Here is an 18,545-nt window from a genome sequence, read left to right on the forward strand (position 1 = left end):
AAGTGCATCACCCTCCCCGCGCTGCCCAGCCAGTGAGAGCCCTGAGCTAGGGCCAGGCACCCGGCCCTCACCGGGCCGATTTCCCCGCAAGCCGCTGTTGCGCCATCACAGCCCCTGCCGCGCGCAGCCGCGTTGCAAAAGCAAACACCCAAGTGAGCAGCGTCCGTCCGTCTGTCCATCCGTCCGTCCGTCCAGCCGGTTCGCTCACTCCTCTCCCTCAGGCAGCCATGGCACCGGCCGGCATCCCCGCCGTCCTCATCCTGATGGTGCTGCTGCCTGCTGCAGCCGCTCCCTGCGAGCCCACACAGAGCCCGGCCAACGCGACGGCACCGGGGGTAAGGAGGGGGCCGGGCACTGGGGGGGTCGGACAGGGAGCCCCCACCACCCCACGCCTCTCCTACAGCTGCTGGGGACGTGGCGGTACGTGGCCGGGGCCGCCCAGCTGCCCCAGCACCTCCTGGAGCTGCTGCTCATCGACCACGGCCACCTGCGCGTGGAGCCTGGCGCCGGGGGGCAGGAGCTGCTCGTCACCCAGCACGTGGCCGCGTGAGACCGCCGGTCCCCGACCCCTTCCTTCTGCCCCCCCGCGGGTGTTAGCATCGGCCCTCGGCGCCCAGCCTCTCCAGAAGGATGCGGGCATGGTTTCAGATTGTCTTTTCCATGGAGCAGCTCCTGGCTGCTCCCTGCACGCTCTCCCACCCCCTTCTTCCCTCAAATCTTAATTTACTCCAACAGCCCCCAGCTTAGCAAAACCAAGACCTCCTGCCCTCACCCCTGCCTGCTCCATGGACACAGGAGGCAAAGACAAACCCTCCCCGGGGCCTTGCAAATGCCACCGCTCCTCCCCCCTGTTGTTCCCTACCAAGGTCCCCATGGTGGGACCGGGCTCGGAGCCCTCCTGGCTGGGGCAGGGGGGGGCTCAGCACCACAGCTCTGCCTCGTTTTCCCCTCTCCGCAGGGGCGGCCGCTGTCTCTCCAGCAACTCCACTTACTTCCACCTCCCTGATGGTGGTGGCACGGCGCTGGTGAAGCACGGTGAGCGGCAGCACGGCACGCGGGGCTGTGGTTAAGTCTGTGTTTCGGAAGGGCACGGGTTGATGCCTTGCATCGCCCCACAGATTTTTTTATTTCGGGATGGCTTTGTGGGTCTGAAGCCCTGGTAAGCCCCACGCGATGGCAGGGCCCCGCCGGCGGGCACCAAGCCCAGCCCACCGCTGGGTCACAGCATGCGGCACAGCCACATGAGGCAACAATAAAGCCCGTGAAGCAATGCCGTGCTGGGAACGAGGAACAAACCTGCCCCCTCCGACGAGGAAGGAGGCCGCCTTGTTTTCCAAATTATTTCACAATCCCTCTGGGAACGGAGTGGAACATTTGTGGCACGTTTCAGAGAACTAACACAGCTCTCGCTCCCCAAACTGTGCTGCTCTCTTGAAGCCAAGACCCAGCAGACCGTGGGGATGCTGCTGAACCTCAGCTCTGAGGACATTTTACTCATCCAGCACCAACTGCAGAGGGAGAGGACGTATTCGGCGCTGTATCTCTACGGTATGCGAATTCCATCCTAAGGTAACCTCAAGCTGCCATCCAGCACCAGACGCACAGAGAACTACCAGCTAAACACACATGGCAGCGCAGTTCCACCAACAATCCGTGATTTTTCCCCAAACCACCATGCCAGGGTCACGGGAATATTTCAGAATCCCATTAATCCTAAGTCTCTGGGCAGAGCAGAAAGAACAAGTTAAAGACAAAACCCAGTTATGCCATAAATATTGAAAGAACAGGAAGCACATACAAATCACCATAGATATCATTGTGAAATCTCAATATTTTCAAGCCAACCGTGATTTTTCAGTGCTTACCTCCCGGGGCAGAGCACGTGGCTTTGCAGCACCGGCACAGGCAGAGCTGGCCAGACCCACACGCAGCCCCATAAAGCAGCACATCAGACCACGATAAAGCTCCCCGCTGCCCTTTCAGGCTGCAGAGCAATTGCTTAAGGAAGTCCAAAGCCACATTTGGCAAACACAAACCTGCCTCGTTCCCTGCCTGGGGCACACATTCCTCCGAACACCCCAGGAGCATGAGAAACTATTGTGCAAGCAGTTAAAGTGGGAACAAGGAGGGGGTAAAAAAAAAAAAACAAAAAAGCGATGCCCAAGTCTGGCTTTGACAAGTGGGGGGTGAGGGCCCCCAGCACCTCCACAATGAGCATTTGCGGGAGCGAGGGGAGAGCACGAAATACAGACTGGCAGGTGGCACGATGGGCCACGTGTGGTCTCCGACCCGTGTTAACACTTTTGCTCTTCAGCCCGAAATCAGACGGTGAGCAAGGCCCAGCGGGACGAGTTCGCCCAGCGCGCCCAGTGCCTGGGTCTCAGCGAAGGGGAGATCGTGTACGCGCCCTGGAGGCAGGTGCGTGCCCTCGCTTCCCCGAGCAGACGCAGAATTGCTTCCCCAGCAGCGACCACAATTTACAGGCCACAGAGCTGCAGCTCCCCAAAGTGAATTCCTGCCCTTCAGCAGCCCCAAAGGGAATTGGGGTGACTCGCTGCAGCCGCCTCCCCCTGTCCAGAGGGGATCCCTGAACCCCAGTTTTGCCCCAAAAGTCCTCCCTTTGCGCCCTCAGCAGCAGACACTGCCCTTGGGAGCTGCAGCATGGGGCTAAAGGGGCTCATGCCCTGGGAACACCACGGCCCCACTTCAACTAAAAAGAGCTTGGGGTGCTCTGAAACTGGGGCTGTGAGTACCAAGGGCTCCTCTTCGCCAGGAATCCAGCCCTGAGTCCCAAAAGCCCAGAGTACCAGGAAAAAAGCCCCAAATACCCCTCCCCCTGCCAACAGAGGGGTCAGTGCCACTGACCAACCCCGCACCCACTCCCCACACAAACAGAGCTTTTCCCTGCCATTTTCCACCCAAAAGTTTAGCAGAGCCAACCCTCACCCCAGCCTCTGCCCAGGCTAAGGAGCACCCACCTGCCTTCCCTATGCTCGCCCCGACTTCCCTTGCAGAGGGTCTCCCACAGCTTCACACAAACCAGGGAGGGGACAGACAGGTGGACAGACAGCCCACGTTGAGCCCCCGTGGTGGCAGGGAGGTGCTGGACTGCTCAGGCAACGAGCAGCACCTGGGGCTGGGCCCAGCCCATGCTCACCAGCTGCAGACAAGGGGACACAGAGGTGTGGGGACTCTCGCTGATATTTGGGCAAAATGGAAACACTTTGAGAAAAGCCCAGGTGAGGGGAACATGCCCGAGTGGTTTGTCCTCGGCAGCGCTTGGAGATGGCAGCCAGCGGGGGGGTTCTGTGCCGGGCCAAGGTGCGGAGACACCAAGGCTGAAGTGCATTGAAATGAAAGTAGGAAAACAAATGTAATGCAGGCCTTGGGCTGAAGGAGCCACGGGCGAGCAGAGGCTGGGGCATCGCTGCGTCAGCCCCAGGTATTAGGAGAACGTGAGCCAGGGCAATTCTGAGCACACAGGTGGCATGAGCTTTTAGCTTATTTCTCATGAAGCCTGAATCCCCCTTTCCCTCAGAGCCTGCTTACAGAGCAAGGTGGTGCAGTGTACTGATACAGCACAGCTTTGCTCAAGAAACCTGGTTTCTTTTGGGCATGGGTGTAGAAAACAGCAGCAGCTCACTGCCCTGTCTGTGCTTTGGGCAGCACAGGAAAGCACATCTTCTCTGTGCCTGTTTAAAATGATAATCAGTTTAAATGAAAAAATGATAAAGAAACCCACTTCTTCCTTCAGTACATTCTCTCCTGATGCCGTGGCAGTTTCATTTATCCATTTATTCATTTATGGTTGTTTTGAAGGAGCTGTGTCAAGCGGAAGGAACCCAAGATGGCGGCGCCCAAGGCACGGCCCCCCCGGCCACAGGCCCAGCATCACCAGCACCGAGTGGGGCCGGGAGCACGATGAACCAGCACCAATAAATGCTTCACTCCAACACAGCACTGTTCATTCCGAGAGGTTGGGGCTCAGGAGTGCAAAAAGGAGATCAAGCACCCGATTTGCCTCGTGTGTCCCTCGCCTGGTGTTTGGGAACAGCCAGCCTCGAGCACCCGGGCTGCAGGATGAGGCGCATGGGGCAGCTGCAGCCTCCCGGCCTCACATGGCGTGCTCCAGGCCCGGTTTTGGGAGAGGAGCACTGAAAGCGGGCAGTGATGGAGGCTAACCAGAAGAGGGCAATCGGTTACCACTCATAGGAGCGTGCCAAGCATCTGATGCGTAACTGAAATCCATGAAAGGCCAGAAACTTCTCCTCAACGCACGGGCCGAGAGGAAGATGAGGCTTAGCCAGAAGCAGCACCTAACTCCTGCCAGAGGGAACCTGGCTGCTGCAGCCCTTCCCTCCCAGCCCTTCGGGCCAGGCTGGAGCTCCCCAGCCTTCACCCACAGCAAGGATCATGACTGGCTGTGGTGACACTGGTGGAGCTGGGGGTGCTAACCCAGGCCCACAGGATTTTGATTCCTCCACAGAAAAAGGGCACAATTCCTCACACCCCATAAATTCAGCACAGTGCTGAGGTACGGTGCTGACAGACACCCCTTGCCTCCCTCGTCACTGCTTCACCCAGGGAAGCGCAGCACTGCAGCTCTGTGTTTGTGACAGTAAGGGACAGTTTAAAAAAAGCACCACTAGTTGCTGCATGGCTGGGAGGTAATTCAGTCTCAGCTCTAACCTAGTAATTAAGCACTGAAAATATCTTTGCCTTAAAAAGGAGGAAAAGGACAAGCTGCTGGCACACTGTGAAGAGCCCTGCCCCTCCACAGTGCCACCAGGTTGCCTTTACCCTGCAAGGCAGCGCATGCTGGCGAGCATTTCACTTGGGCTTTTGGCCCAATTTCTTGTAGCAAAACTGAGTTTTACAGAGTGAAATAAGCACGCTCCCTCGGGGTCTGAGGGCACAGGTACCTGACCAGCCTTTGCTTCCAGCATCTTTATCAGCTTGTGACAAAATCTTAACGCCCCACCTCAGAGTCAGCCAGCTGAAGGGCAGGAGAGGACAGCAGAGAGATGGGTGCTGCCAGCAGCCTTGAGAGCTGTGGGGCAGAGAAGGCTGGGATGTCTTCAGCTGAGCAAAGCTGACACCGCTGGAAAGCAGCTCCTCAGATTGCAAGGACCAACACTTTATAAGTAGAGTTATAGATGAATAAAAGCCTCGAATGACAATCGGAGACATAAGAACCAACCCCAGTGTGGCCCCCAGAGTTCTGTTAGCTGGTAGTGCAAGCGGCCTCTGATTTAGCTGTTTCCTGGAACCTTCAATAGACCAGTTGTGGTTTTTTCTGTTGTTGTTGTTTTAGACAGAAATTAGAAAAAAACTTTCTTTTGAAAACCTTAAAAGTCCTTTAAGGTTCCTTTGTTCCTTCAGGGGCATACTTAGACTGCAGAGTTTCCAGATTTTCCAGGACTCTCACTTCTCTGAACAAGTTATGGACACTTAACAGATGAGGAAAACGTCCAGCAGCACTCAGAGCTAAACCAACCACATCCAAGTGTTTCTGAGCCTTTATATCTGCCATTACTTTTGATCTCATTTTTTCTTTTTTCCCTTTAAGAATTCTGTTCTCCCAGGTCCTTTTAGGGAAAACCATTCCCAGCATCACCATCCTAGGGAAAAGCCATCCAAGTCTGGCCACAGACAGCACCAATAAGCCATATCGAGAAAGAGAGACAGACACGTGGCATCTCTTTGACAGACCTTTATTAGCAGACTGTTCCCTACATGAAGAATCCGAGTTAGATTTGCATAATAACAATTTGTGGTTACAGCTACAAAGATGGTTGTCATTTTGCATTGATTTTTGCATTCTGATATTCATATTTCCATTAGGCCACACTGGTAGGAAGGAGCCACTGCAAAATTTACAATAGATCTCAGAAAAAATAAAGGGGGGGGGTGGGAAAAAATCTTATCACTAATCCAGACTGCTTAGATTCCCACGTCGCTAACTACTGACAGCACTGGATAGCCAAGGCAGAGAGCCTCACCTGGAAGACTCTCCATGAAGCAAAAACTGTCAGCAGAAAAGCAGCTGCTGAGTGCTAACGAATCCTTTTCTGACTTCTCAGGCACTTCTCCCCAGTGTCCATTTGCACGTAGAGAGCAGTGGCTCAGCAACAGGATCTGCTGATTCAGCCTCAAAGCACAACTGCAGCAGCTTGGGTCCAAGGGCAAGTTTCCTCCCATCTCTCTAGAAACTTGTGTTTTCTTTAGTCCCTGAGATTTCTCCCCCCTCCCCTTTTACTTAAGGATTCCCCAAGATTGCTCTCAATTAGCTGTTGTGACACCCAACATGCACAAACCTTCTACTTCCCAACTTCAGCCATCCACCCGAAACCCCTTCAGCCATGCACAGAGGCAATTCCAAAATAAGGCGGGCCTCACGGTGCACCCTCTCCCCTCATTCCTGCTTCCTCACCAGCTCCCTTCTCTCCTATGGCATCCTGCTACAGAATTTCTCTGGGCTGAGGTCCTCCAGCAACAACCCCAAACTGGGGAAAGGCAGCTCAAGCCCCAAAGGGAAGGTACGCTAGTGACTTTAGTGTCCTCCCCACGACTCAGCTGTGTTATGTAAGAGAACAAATAGAGAACTTTTTAAAACAGGAGAAATACAAGCACAGTAACAATATTTAAACAAGTCTATAAAAATAGTCTGACATAACTCTGTTCAAATAAATACAAAATAAATATGCTTTAAGCAGTAAAACAGTGGAATGCAATGCTGGTCCATCTTGCCCAAAACAAAAAGTTGGATGAGGATCTCCCAGGCCTCAGAAGCCAGATCCTATCAACTAAAGTAGCCCATAATGCAGAGAAATTTTAAAGCCAACTCTTTCCCTTAGCCTTATGAAAAGCACCCTTTGAAAGAAAAGCAAGCACGTCCTCGGGACTGAAAGCTCACCTCTCCCAGTGACAACCAGCCCCTCTCCCTAACACCCCTTCCCACAACAGACCCTTCTGGCTTGGGGACTCCATCCCGCTAATGCAAACCTGAACATCAATCTACAAAGAGGTCTAAAGAGATAGATAGCAGCGTAGGCACTGGGTTTGGAAAGGTCCATCAGCTACCCTTGGCACCAGGCAGAATGGAATTCAGAGGTCCATGCGATGCTGCACAGGGGCTCTCTTGTCGTGCTGGGAGCACAACTGCACAGGAGCTGTGAAGTATTGTCATTTATTCACTAAAGCCATGCATCAAGGTGCCAGTCCACCTAGGACTCTCTAGCCTTCCCCTTTCCAAGCCCCTGCTGAGTATAAGACAAGCCAATCCCGGCATGCAAAGGATACAGGCATGCAGGCTCTAGTCTGCTGCTTCTGTTAGTAAGTGCATCTTGTTAGTGGATTTATGAGACACACTTAAACCTATCAAAAATAAATAATCCTAATCCTTCATCAGGCTGGCTTAAGTAACATTCAGCCTGACCGGATAAACCACTGCCCACCAGCCCTCAAAACCAGTATAGTTGAAAGTTACATTTCATGTCAAGTCTTGGAAGCAGAACATGAATGTCTCCTACCCAAAGGAATATATGTAAACATAATGACAAGCCTGGTGTGGCAGCAGCTCCTACACAAGGTTTGTACAAATTTAAACAACAGGTAGGAAGTTAAACAACTGAATGGAAAAAGAAGCTCTTTCAGCAAGTCAGAAGGTGCTCATCTGCAGGCAAACAGCTCTGTACATGTCATATGCTGAAAGCACACTGTTCCCAAATCTTTGCTACTTTGACCTCAGCAACTCACGCCTTAAGATTGTGCCAGGAGTTCAGCTCCTGGTCTCCCAAAGGCCCAACAAAACGGACCACCTGATGGTTTACGTAGAGCTCTGAGTAGCAAGATGGCAAAGGACACCAGATGCTCCCCTCCCCTTACTGACTCACAAACTATCTGAGATTTCACAGCTTTGCTTAGTCAGCTTAGTGTCAACACATTCACAGAATGAGAGATGGCTATACGTCTTGGGATTACACCCCAAGATTTCAGAGTTCAAAGTCCTCAGCATCTCCTGGTCACCGTGACTGCACACCCAGAGTCATCTTCAAGTTTTCATACACCACGTAGCTGATGCTTACGGCCGGGATCACCTTCATAAAGTTTGGGGCCAGACCCCGGTAAAGACCAAATGCTCCCTCTGTCTTCAGAATGTGTTTGAACAGTCCCCGCATCGTCACTTCAGGAGCACCCTCCACAGAAGCTGCAACACGAAAAGACACAGTAAGTAATGCAGCCTATGTCATTAAAACACTAAGATAACACCTGTCTCAAAGAGCAGTTCTGAATCACGCGCTTCCTGTGGATGTTCACAGACCAAAGGTGCTTTAAGGAGGACAGCACAAAACTTCTCAGCAACCCGTGGCTGTGCCGCACATCACAGCCTTTTTCCCAGATTGCTCTGCCAATGCCCTTAGCCCCAATTCCTAATGTGAGCAAAACAGAACTGCTCTGTCCTGGAGGTGCTTGACTCGAGGTGCTAAGGGCAGCGCAAAGTCCACTGTCCTCTTGCAGCATGGCAAATAGCCTACTGCTCAGCTGCACTGGCTAGTTAAGGCTGTTTTTGCAATGTTTGCACCAGCGGACCTTTACCCTGCCCAGAGACCATGGCAGGAGTTCACACACTACTACAGAGTTCCCCGAAGTTCTCACCTTGGGCCTGCATGCGTGTCCTCACAAGAGCCAGTGGGTAACTGGCAAGCTGTCCACAGGTACTAGAAATGGTGCCACAAGCCAAGAGAACAAAGACTCCAGGGTCAGCACTGTTGACAGCGTAGCGTTGCAACCAGGCGTTTTTTAGTGTCTGGAAGGAACAAGCTAGATGTTAGCAGTGAAAAGGCAATCAAGAGTATCAAGTTATATAAAAGATGGGCTTAAAGGCCCAGGGAGGTGTGTGCAATTTCAACCAGGCTTCTCAGATTTATTTTTTTTTTGAGCTACTGCTAATATAGGGGCCTGGGAAAAACCCTCCTTCAATTTTCTGCTGCAATTCTCTCCAAAAAAGAAGGGATCGTGCATGATGCCAACTATGAAAGGAGGATCATTGTACTGGATTGTCATTCAGGCCATTTTGAGTAAAATGTACCCCTTAAGGCTGATCAGGAAAGCCCTGAAAAGTTATTTAAATTCCTGTAGTAGCTGACAGGTCTGACAGTGACAAAGCTAAACAAGCAGCACAGCCCTACAAAAGAGTTAAAGGCTCCATACCTCATAGACTGCCAGGTCAATACCAGCATATGGAATGATTCCTAGCATGTTGGGGATGTAGCCTTTGTAGAAGGCAGCCATTCCTTCCTTGGAAAGAATGTTCTTGGCACAATCCAACATGCCTGAATATTGTCCCGTCTTTCTTAGAGCCATCCGTGTTTTCAGAACCTAGAAGACAAGAATAAATGCCATGAAGACTCACAGGAGAATCAACAGGAGAAAAAGCACAGACAACGTCGTTCTTGAGAGCAGGATGTTCAGGACTACAGCACGCATCATGTGAGCAGTATTACTTGGTATCAGCTTAACTAAGGAGTTCTCAGAGATAAGAGCAGAGCACCAGCTCCGCGATAAGCTCTCGTTTTGGCACCTCGCCGTCACCCTTCATGGGCTGGGCCGACAGCCCCATGGCCTCACCTCCATCGGGTAGATGCTGCTCTGCGCGATGGCCCCAGCCAGAGAGCCCGCTAACAGCCGCTCGTGAATCCTCAGCATTTCCTGGTCAGTGCCAATAAATCGCTTGATCTGCAGAAGTCAAAAAGAAAGGCATTGAGGATCACTCACTATCCCAGCTGCTCTTTTTTCATCCTGTCCTTCCACAGACCCCTCTGCAGCCAGACTCCTCCATGCTCCTTTACTCACCTGCTCGTAGGCCATGAACTTAATGGCAGATTCCGGTGCAATCTTCAACACATTGATGCCATTCCCCCGCCACAGTGACCTTGGTCCACCCTCTCGGATCATTTGGGTAAAACCGCCAATAATGCACATGTTGTTGCTGCGGGAGGCATGAACCTGGGAGAGAGCAAGCTTGGATTAGTTCCAGGCCTGATTACGACAGCGTTACGTTCTTCCGTAATCCAGGGACAAAAGGGCACTTTTTTATTTACCCAGAGATTTGCCAAGGCTTTAATCCCTTCCAGATAACTTCTACAATAGAAAAGCAAGCTTCTCTTCCTTTTCGAAAAGTCCAATGTTAGCTAATGAATCTAATCAATATCTCCTTCTGGAATTGGGGGGAAGGGTTAAACAGACAACTCCCATACCTAGAACAGGGCCAGCTATAGCAAACAGACTTCTCAGCTGGCTCAGGAGGAGGTGCAAGCTAAAAATCAGGTTTTTGCAATGTCTTTATAACACCTATCACTTGCACAGAATACCAGCTCTGCCAGCTGATCACCACAACCACTTCAACTCCCGTGGGAAAACAACTTGAACTTGTTTCACCAAAATCCAAGTCTTCCAGTGCTCTAAACTACAGAGCTCTCCAACTATTGACAGTTTTCACATCTACCTCATGAAATCTTCTATCTTTTCTAGACAGTGAAGAATAACTTGCTGACATGACTTTGATCATTCAAATAACCCAAAACGATTTCTAAAATGCTAATACAGGAGCAAAAGGATTGCTTCCAGCCAGAGTGCTGTACAGTTCATGAACATCGTTATCATCTCCTAGGCATCACTTTGGCAGGAATATTAGAGGAATCAGCCTGGCTATTCAAACAAACTGGGATTGTTCCATCATACCTGCATGAGCACTTTCAAGCGGTCCAAGGGAGCTGTACAGGTCCTGGACACGGCACCTGCACCTCCACCTGCAACCAGATGTCTCCACCACATCCCTGTTTGCCTCTCTTCCACTGTGAACTCATCAGGGACTGTCAAATTCTCTCCGACATCAAAGATCTGCAAAAACATGAGGTGTTGAGAAACATTTTATCAGCTGGCAATCTTGCCAAAGTTTTATTGCTCTTTATCAGTGCTAAGTGTTGAAGCAATGAATATGCTCACTCCAAGTCAGCAGCTTATCTGTAACCATTAACTGTTGTGTCTGACCACCGGGACCGCCAGCACTAGAGCATGTCAAAGGGCACCTTACATTTAGAAGGCTTCTGTCTGGGGAGCTGGGAATTGCTAAACATTTGTCTGCATTAAGGTACTGTGGATCACGGTAAGGAACAAAATGATCAACTGCAGGCAATTGCGTAGGGAAAAAGCTGGGCCTCACTGGAACGTTCAAAGCTCACAGCCAGTTTAATCTTGTTACACGCTATTTACACACACTGAAATATCTCCAGGAAGGACAGCTGCCTGTCACATTGGTTCCTCCTCTTAACGAGTTCTGAACTAGCAGGAGCTGGCCACTGGTACGAGCTCTCAGAGGTAGAAGCCAAGTTAACACACACATCCTTTCGCAGAAAGTAGTTATCACCTGTGCCAGAGGCTCCAGAAACAGTGCCTATGATGGGTGGCAAGATAAGAGGGCAGGACAGGAAGCGACTGGCTTCCAGGCAGCTACTGAACCATAAAGAAAATGATAGAGACTGCTGATAGCATCTCCTGGGGGTTCATGGCTTTGACTGAGAACCTGGGGAAAGACCAAGACCTGCTGTGGAGGAAGCATTTCTTACCGTGGAGTGCTTCCAGTACAGGATGATTTCAGGAATGTTCTCCACTGGGTGCAGCAGGTGATAGTCTCGCCACTCGTTCCAGTCAATTGTCATCGTCCCATTTTTATCCATGCTAAAAAGATTTATCATTAGATGAGCACAGACTCCCACTGGGTGACAAACTCCTCCTCCCCTTCCCTTTGATTATTCAGGCCTATACCAGAAAAAGCTTTGCAAAGCAACTGCTGAAAGACTTCCAAAGAGACACAAGACAAAGCTAGGAAAACTCTTCACCAAACACTGCAGAGAGATAGAAGCGGTCTCCCTTTTTCTCCCCTCTTTCCCCTCTAACTGAACCACAGAAGTTGCTGTACCCCCTCCTACCAAAAAGCAAGTCCAACTAGTTTCCCAACTGAAGGGAAGAAAATACTTACTAGGTGACAGGACCCCAGAAGTGTCCCGTCCTTATTCTGACACACAGGCAAACAGACAGAGGGAAGGTTGCAGAGGAAAGAAAGAGGAAAAAAACAGCACAGATAAGTGGTTGTTAACATGTTAGTGCCACATGCAAAACGCACTCAGCATTTCTGAAGAGCAACTGCACAGTCCCTCTCCAAAGCAACAAGCTCAGGGTAGCAGGACAGTCAGACAGGAATGCAAACCAGCTCAGGTGCAAGCCCTTCCCCACAACAGGCCAGCAAGAAAAGAGGTTCTAACAGTAACTGCCCATAACACATTACAGCATTTAAAGTGTTAATTCATTGAAAAAAATAAAAAAGAAAAGTAACAGGCAAAAAGGGAGGAGCTGACGTCGCCAGAAAGTATGTACAGGGTAAAGACATAGGTTTCCTTCTCTCAGCATGAAGATTTCATGTTCAGAAGGACAGAAGAACCAGCTGACTCCTTACCTCTTCAGTATTTTCTCGGCCTGCTGTTCAGAGATCTTGACTCCCAGGTCCCGAAGGGACTGTACAATCTCCTGGGCATCAATACGGCCTGCAAAGATAAGGCCCTGAGCTCAAGTATGTGTATGACCAGCTGAAGCAAACAACGATCTATTTGTGGGCAAGAGAAAGGTGCTTACCATCGTTCTTCTTATCCAAACTCTTGAAGACCAGTCTCAGTTTCTTCTCGTGATCTTGGAGATAGTGAACAAATTCCTCAAAATCCAGCTGTCCATCCAGGTCCTTGTCTCCAGCCTTCACAATTTTCTGTTCAGAAGACAACCAAAAACTGTCAGCTCCTTTGTTTGTTCAGATCTGCCCCTTCTACCACCATATCAAAACATTATTTCCCACATGACTTTGGCTTTTCCCCCCCAGAAAGCAGCTGACAGAATTATGAAAGTTCCTCAAAGAAATCTGAGCAAAGTTTCTAAAAGTCACCTGCTTCCAGGCAACCCTCTTCCAAAGTTAGTTACGCAAACGAAATGCCTCATGCTTTTATTGGGGATACTCTGCTAGTATCAGGTATCTCATCTCAGCCCTACGTCTTGATTAACACCCTGCATGACAGTTCAAGAGCTTCCGCAGGGATTAAGTGTGTGGCAACCAGATTTGCATAAAATCACCAAAGTTCAGTAATAAAAAGTGAGCAGGAGAAGGAATTTCATGCCTAATACGATACTTAGAGAAGTAAGCTACCTCTGGCAAGAACCAACTCCAACCAGAAGGAGCCTGTCCAGCTCTAGTGGACAGGGCCAAAGATAAAAACCCCTCCGAACTGGTTTAAGTACCCCGGAGCTATGTGCTTTAATTATACCAGTTTCCCTGAGAAGCGTAAAGAACGAGGAAAGGTTCTTAGTAGGACAAAGCTAGAATCAAGATTAGATCGTGTCAGACATCTAGGACAAGGCGAACGATGAATTAACTCATTCCAGCATGGGGCAACAGCAGATGAAGTGTCCTATCTAGGGGCACGTGGCTTCTTGTTGACAGGAGAGGTGATCTCCAGGCCGCAAGAATGTGGCTCAGGGAGTTCCCGTTTCCCTTCTTGCTCAGTCACTTGCCTTTGACAGCCCTTTTCAGCATGAGTCAGTGAGCAACACAAAACGACGCGTGATTCAGCCCACTTCATCGCCTGTATTTTGGTTGTAATTCTTGTACCTTTTATGTGAGCGGCAGGTGGGTTGTTAAGGAGGCTCTAAAGCACGACCCAACACCAGGCTGACCCTCTGTTCGCCAAGATTTTGTTCAATATTTAGGCTTCAGAGGTAATAGAGAAACCTAAGCTTCTGGTGGTATTTCCCCAGCCTCTGGACGCCGGTCTCCATTTTTATTTCACTGCTATTTTAAGGTGATTTCAATACTGAACACATCCCTATTAAAATTCTACCTTCCTCTTGCCCCATCGTGTCCTGTCATTCTGGCCCTAACGCTACGAGGATTATCCCTAATCGTTTACGAGCTTTAAATAAGAAAGTGCCGTCCCAGCCGCGCTGACCTTTGAGGCGCGCCCAGTCTCGCCAACCTGCCACTTATCATATGACTGATGCAAAGTTCAGGCACGGCTCCGCATCCAGCTCGCGGGCTAAAGATAGACCAGCCCCTCTCACATGCTGCAGCCGGCCCCCAACAGCTGAACCAGGGCTTCCCTCTGAGCGTAACCCCGGCCAGCTGGCAGCCACGAATAATTCAGGGGCAGGGCAGAGATGCGACTGTACAACTCGCCCCCGAATGCCGAGCTCCGGCATCTTCTCCGGAGACGCCAACAAAAACCCGCCTGCAGCTCCTTGCTCTACCAGCAGGGAAGCGATCGGGGCAGGCAGACCCGCTCCCCAGCCGCGTTTCACAGCCACCCACACAGCACGTGGCCCTGCAGCACGCTCGGGACCCCACACATCTGAGAGCCCGTTAGAGCCGGGTTTGTGTCTGCCCAAAAAGCCTGCCCCGCTCTGCGGCTGCCCGTGCTCTCGACAGCCCGGTCGTGAAAACGCCGCCAGCAGCCAGCTGGAAGCACGGGCTGCGAGATGGAGCCGAGCAGAGCGCTTGGCAGAGTCCCTGAATCTGCCCTGAGCAGGGAGAGAAATGCTCTTGCACAAGCTCCCCGCTCAGCGGCACGCGGCCGCTCCCCCTGCTGCGGCGGGCAGGGCTCACGGACACCGGGCAGACACGGCAGCGCGCGGAGGAGGAAAAGGAAGAGGATGTGAAGCCTTTAACTTCAGCAGAGGAATCCACAGCTTGAAAAAAAAAAAAAAACTATTTAAATGGCGTCACATCAACTGGTTTAAGCAGTCTCAGAAGCACGGAGCTCCTACCGGATTTAAAGCAAAAGAACCCAGCAGCCCACCCGCACTGCTCCAGCCGTCCCTGCCTCGGCAGGACACGCGGCCGTGCCGTGCCCCGCTATTAGAGCGGAGCCCTAACGAACTTCTCCCCCGCCGAGCAGCCACCCGGGGCTGTTCGAGCCCCCCGGCAGCACTCACCCGCGGCCGTACCTGCTTCCACTGGCGGTAGGTGGAGAACTCCTGCGAGGGGATGAAGAGGCTGAGGCGGAAGATGGACTTGAGCTCTGCCGGCAGCCCCTTGGACTCAAAGTACTCAAACTCTGCCTGCTCCTGCCCCAGCACCGGCACGTACAGACAGAGGCAGAGCATGGTCCCGAGCCGGAGCCTCGGCTGCCCTGCTCCAACGGACCGGGAAGGGAAGGGAAGCGAAGGCGAGCGAGCCCCGCGAGCTAATTTCAGCGCGCGGTGGGAAGGAAATGCCGGCGAGTCCCATGACACGCGCCTATGAGCTCCCCGGCTCCGGTGGGATTGGCTGCTCAAGCCCTGCCCTTCTACTTAAAAGGGAAGCAGTAGCAGCCCCGGCCCACTCGTCAGAGCCAGCAGCCTCCCACGAAGGCTCCGCCGCCGGCACCAGGCTCCCAGTACACTCCCAGTGCGCTCCCAGTACGCCCAGAGCCCTTGCATCACTCCTGCTCACCGCGGTTAACTCCTACTGGGTGTCTTGTCTCGTCTCGCCCAGGCGGCTCCGGCCAACACCCGCGGCACTCGCCTGCTGCTCCGTCCGCCCCATTGCCCCTTTCCGACCCTGCTCCGTAATGCTGGGGATCTGCGCACCCAGCTCTGCGGGATCCGGGCTCCCTCACCACCTCTCCCACCACGACCCAACAGGACTGACACCACCTTCCCAAATTTCTTCCTCTAAAAGCCAGTGAGAGCAGGGTGCCAGCCGCTTGTCGCTTTCGTGTCCTATTTGGGATGTCCAGCTTGAGCAAAAGCCTCGAAATCCCGCTGCTACTGCGGTTCCTCTGCTGTGCCCGAGCGCAGTGATTTGGCGGGGAGGTTTCCCCGGACACCTTGGGGCAGGCACCCCCGGACACCAGCACCCTGACGGAGGCAGCGACGAAGGGCGTGCCCGAGGCTTGCCCAGCAAACCTCCCAGACCGCGGGCAGGCTTCCAGCAGCCCCAGCTGCTCCCGGCCCGGCCTCCCCTCCTCCCCCGGCCCCGACCGACCGCGCAGTCGGGTGCGCTCCATAACGAAAAGTGGCCCGGGCAGAACGACATTTTCCAGTTCCTGCCACTCAATTTAACCGCCTGGTGAGCGACTTCCTGAGCTTTCATCCCGAACACGGCCGGCCGAAGAGGGAGCGCGGCACACGCAGCAATTAACGCAGGCGTAATTACAGGCTCCGGAGCGCTTCCTGCAGTCAGGTGCCCAGGATAACACCCAGCCCCGCAGTGAAAACACCGACCAAGTGCAGCAGGCTAAGAGCTCTGCTCGCTACCGAGCTGCTGACTGCCAGCACCACTATAAAACACGAGTTATAAATACAAATTACATTTATATCTCGCTGTTTGCCACGGAGAAGCTGTCACGCCGAAGACCCAAAACCCACGCAGCCGGTGACCAGCTGCCCAGACGCTTGGTGCTGGCTGCGCTCGAGGCACCGCGGCAACGACTGCTCGCTGCTCACAGCCTGCGGACACAGCGACGTTTCCTTGTGTTTGCTCTGCTCAAACAGATCTCCTGGCCAGGGCAAAGTCCGGGCGGCGCTCTCCTCCTCGCACCTTGATGCGCGAGGGGCCTTCACGCCGTCACCGCGGTGTTTTGCTCTTTAGATTGGGAGAAAGCAAGCCAAGGTCAGTCGTGAGCTGGTTGCGGGGCAGCACATCGATTGCACGAATCGGGAATATTTAATCTGGGGGTTGTTTCAAGGTTTGTTGTTGTTTTATTTTTCTAAGAAGCTTAACAGCTCGTGCCCCCGCAGCAATGGGGTGCCGCGGGGAGCCGTGACCCACGAGGGCTTCCCAGCACCTCACCTGCCCCGGCACCGCCGCGCGTTACCTAACCGGGCTTAACCTGCTCCCTGCTGACGTCTCTGCGCGAAAACAGGATCTTCTCAGGGCCTCCAGATCCTCTTAGGGATCAGCTGCAGCAGCTCACCACACGCACGCCACCGCACAGCCCAGCCTGCCCGCCCCGCGTCTCGCTGCGAGCAGCGCCCCGACTTTACGCACGGGGCGACCAAAATCAGTGCCTTCAGCAGGCAGCCCAAGGCAGGCAGCTCCTCCCGGCCCAGGCGCTAAACGAACAGACAGAACTCAGATTTGCCCACCAAGCCTCGAGATCCCCTGCACGCCTTCCCCCGAGGCGCCGAGCATCGCTATTCGAGGTGCTTGGCGGCTCAGTTGCCATGCCAACGTGATGCAGATTTCCCTAATAAACTCCTTCTCCAGTTGGCAGCTAGAACAAAAGGCAAAACCTGCACATTTTAGGAAAGAAAGCCTTACCACCTACGTCAGAGGAAAGGAGAGAGGTAACGAGCTTAAGAAAGCCGATTTATGCAGGGTATTAATTACAGGACAGCGAGCTAAGAAGGAGAGGCAGATTACGAACTAAGCTTATACCAGCAACTCTGGTTATAATGACGAAGGGAATTTAAAAAAAAGCGTTTACAAGTTCTTAGATTTCACCTAAAAAACATCCTGGTAAATGTGGAAGCACCCAACAGCCACACAGGTCTCTGAGCTGCCGGATCCGTGCTGCCTGCACCAAGGAGCAGGGGATCACTGCCCGCTGCCACCACGCAGCCCCCAAACGCTCACGGAGCCCCCGGGGCGCGGGTGCAGCCCCCGGGCTTGAGACGTGGGAGCTCTGGGCAGTGCATCCCTCACTTACGGGCTGTGTCCCCAGCCCATCGAGCCAAGGGCAGGGCTGAGAGCTGCAAGGCTAGCCAGCCCTTCCAAGTCACCCCTCGCCATCACCACCAGCTGTCACCCCACGAATAACGGCAGCCAACCCCGCTGAAGGGGGCAGCGGAGGGCTCTGGGCTCCTTCTACAAGACACTCGCTTTTCTTCTCATCAAGGAAGCCACAAATCCATTTTCCAGTTTATTCACAGGATTTGGCTCTTGCTTAAACATTGTGAGTTACGAGTCCAACAGCCTGCCATGTCGGCGTTAACCTTTCCAAGTCATTTGTAGTCTCCCAGGCATCTGCCTCCCCGCTAGCTTCCTCCAGCAGCTCCGGGAGGTACCTCCCAGAGGATGGGAAGACGTAGCCATACAAGGAGCAGAGAGTACGCCGTTTGATTTTAAATTTACTTCGCTAAAAAAAAGTCCCTAAAAATATCAAGTGCCAGCGAGCGTCACAGCCACACAGCTAACGTCCTCCTTCGGAGGCAAAGCAGCTCTCTGGGCAAGCACACCAGAGCTGCTGCTCGGAGATTTCAGGAGGCCCTGCTGACTTGGTGCTTTGATTTCTGGAAGTTAGCTTATAATTAATCGTACAGTACAGGAAGTCCTCGCAGATCACAAACAGCGTAACGCGTATGAAGGGGGGAGTTAATGATTGCAGAGACCCCGCGGAGCACGGCGCAGCGCTCGGCCAGGCCCGCGCCCGGGGCAGGACAGGGACGGGGCAGGCAGGCAAACCGCCGGTACGTGGCACCAAGGTGAGCACGCCGGGAGAGGTGACCTGCTCCGCCGACATCAC

General features: G+C 52.8%; 2 protein-coding genes across 8 annotated transcripts in view; one reads left to right on the forward strand and one right to left on the reverse strand.

The window, feature by feature from the left end:
• LOC121057450 (alpha-1-acid glycoprotein-like) lies at positions 1-5,891 on the forward strand. Its single transcript, XM_040531666.1, has 6 exons — positions 1-335; positions 404-546; positions 959-1,035; positions 1,438-1,548; positions 2,315-2,418; positions 3,820-5,891. The coding sequence occupies exons 1-6, from the start codon at positions 228-230 to the stop codon at positions 3,937-3,939; spliced, it is 663 nt and encodes a 220-aa protein (XP_040387600.1). The 5' UTR covers positions 1-227; the 3' UTR covers positions 3,940-5,891.
• The window catches only part of SLC25A25 (solute carrier family 25 member 25), a 25,114-nt gene continuing 12,267 nt past the window's right edge, over positions 5,699-18,545 (reverse strand). For 2 of the 7 annotated variants that reach the window (XM_040531642.1, XM_040531644.1), the window contains exons 2-10: positions 12,691-12,817; positions 12,515-12,602; positions 11,628-11,739; positions 10,744-10,902; positions 9,856-10,008; positions 9,631-9,738; positions 9,214-9,381; positions 8,659-8,809; positions 5,699-8,209 (exon numbers count right to left, since the gene is read on the reverse strand). In XM_040531642.1, coding sequence (XP_040387576.1) covers positions 8,025-8,209; positions 8,659-8,809; positions 9,214-9,381; positions 9,631-9,738; positions 9,856-10,008; positions 10,744-10,902; positions 11,628-11,739; positions 12,515-12,602; positions 12,691-12,817 — 1,251 coding nt within the window. In that variant the 3' untranslated portion in view covers positions 5,699-8,024. Of the gene's footprint in view, positions 8,210-8,658; positions 8,810-9,213; positions 9,382-9,630; positions 9,739-9,855; positions 10,009-10,743; positions 10,903-11,627; positions 11,740-12,040; positions 12,077-12,514; positions 12,603-12,690; positions 12,818-15,030; positions 15,698-18,545 lie in introns of those variants that run through there. The other 5 variants (XM_040531645.1, XM_040531646.1, XM_040531643.1 and 2 more) reach the window with 5 other exon arrangements.

Source organism: Cygnus olor, chromosome 19, assembly GCF_009769625.2.
Source record: "Cygnus olor isolate bCygOlo1 chromosome 19, bCygOlo1.pri.v2, whole genome shotgun sequence".
In the NCBI taxonomy this organism is placed as follows: domain Eukaryota; kingdom Metazoa; phylum Chordata; class Aves; order Anseriformes; family Anatidae; genus Cygnus; species Cygnus olor.

Excerpts from the sequence above, each read along its gene's own strand:
- LOC121057450 (XM_040531666.1), top strand. The coding sequence starts at position 228 with ATGGCACCGGCCGGCATCCCCGCCGTCCTCATCCTGATGGTGCTGCTG. Across the intron at positions 336-403 it reads CCAACGCGACGGCACCGGGG|CTGCTGGGGACGTGGCGGTA; the intron begins GTAAGGAGGGGG and ends CCTCTCCTACAG. Across the intron at positions 1,036-1,437 it reads CACGGCGCTGGTGAAGCACG|CCAAGACCCAGCAGACCGTG; the intron begins GTGAGCGGCAGC and ends GCTCTCTTGAAG.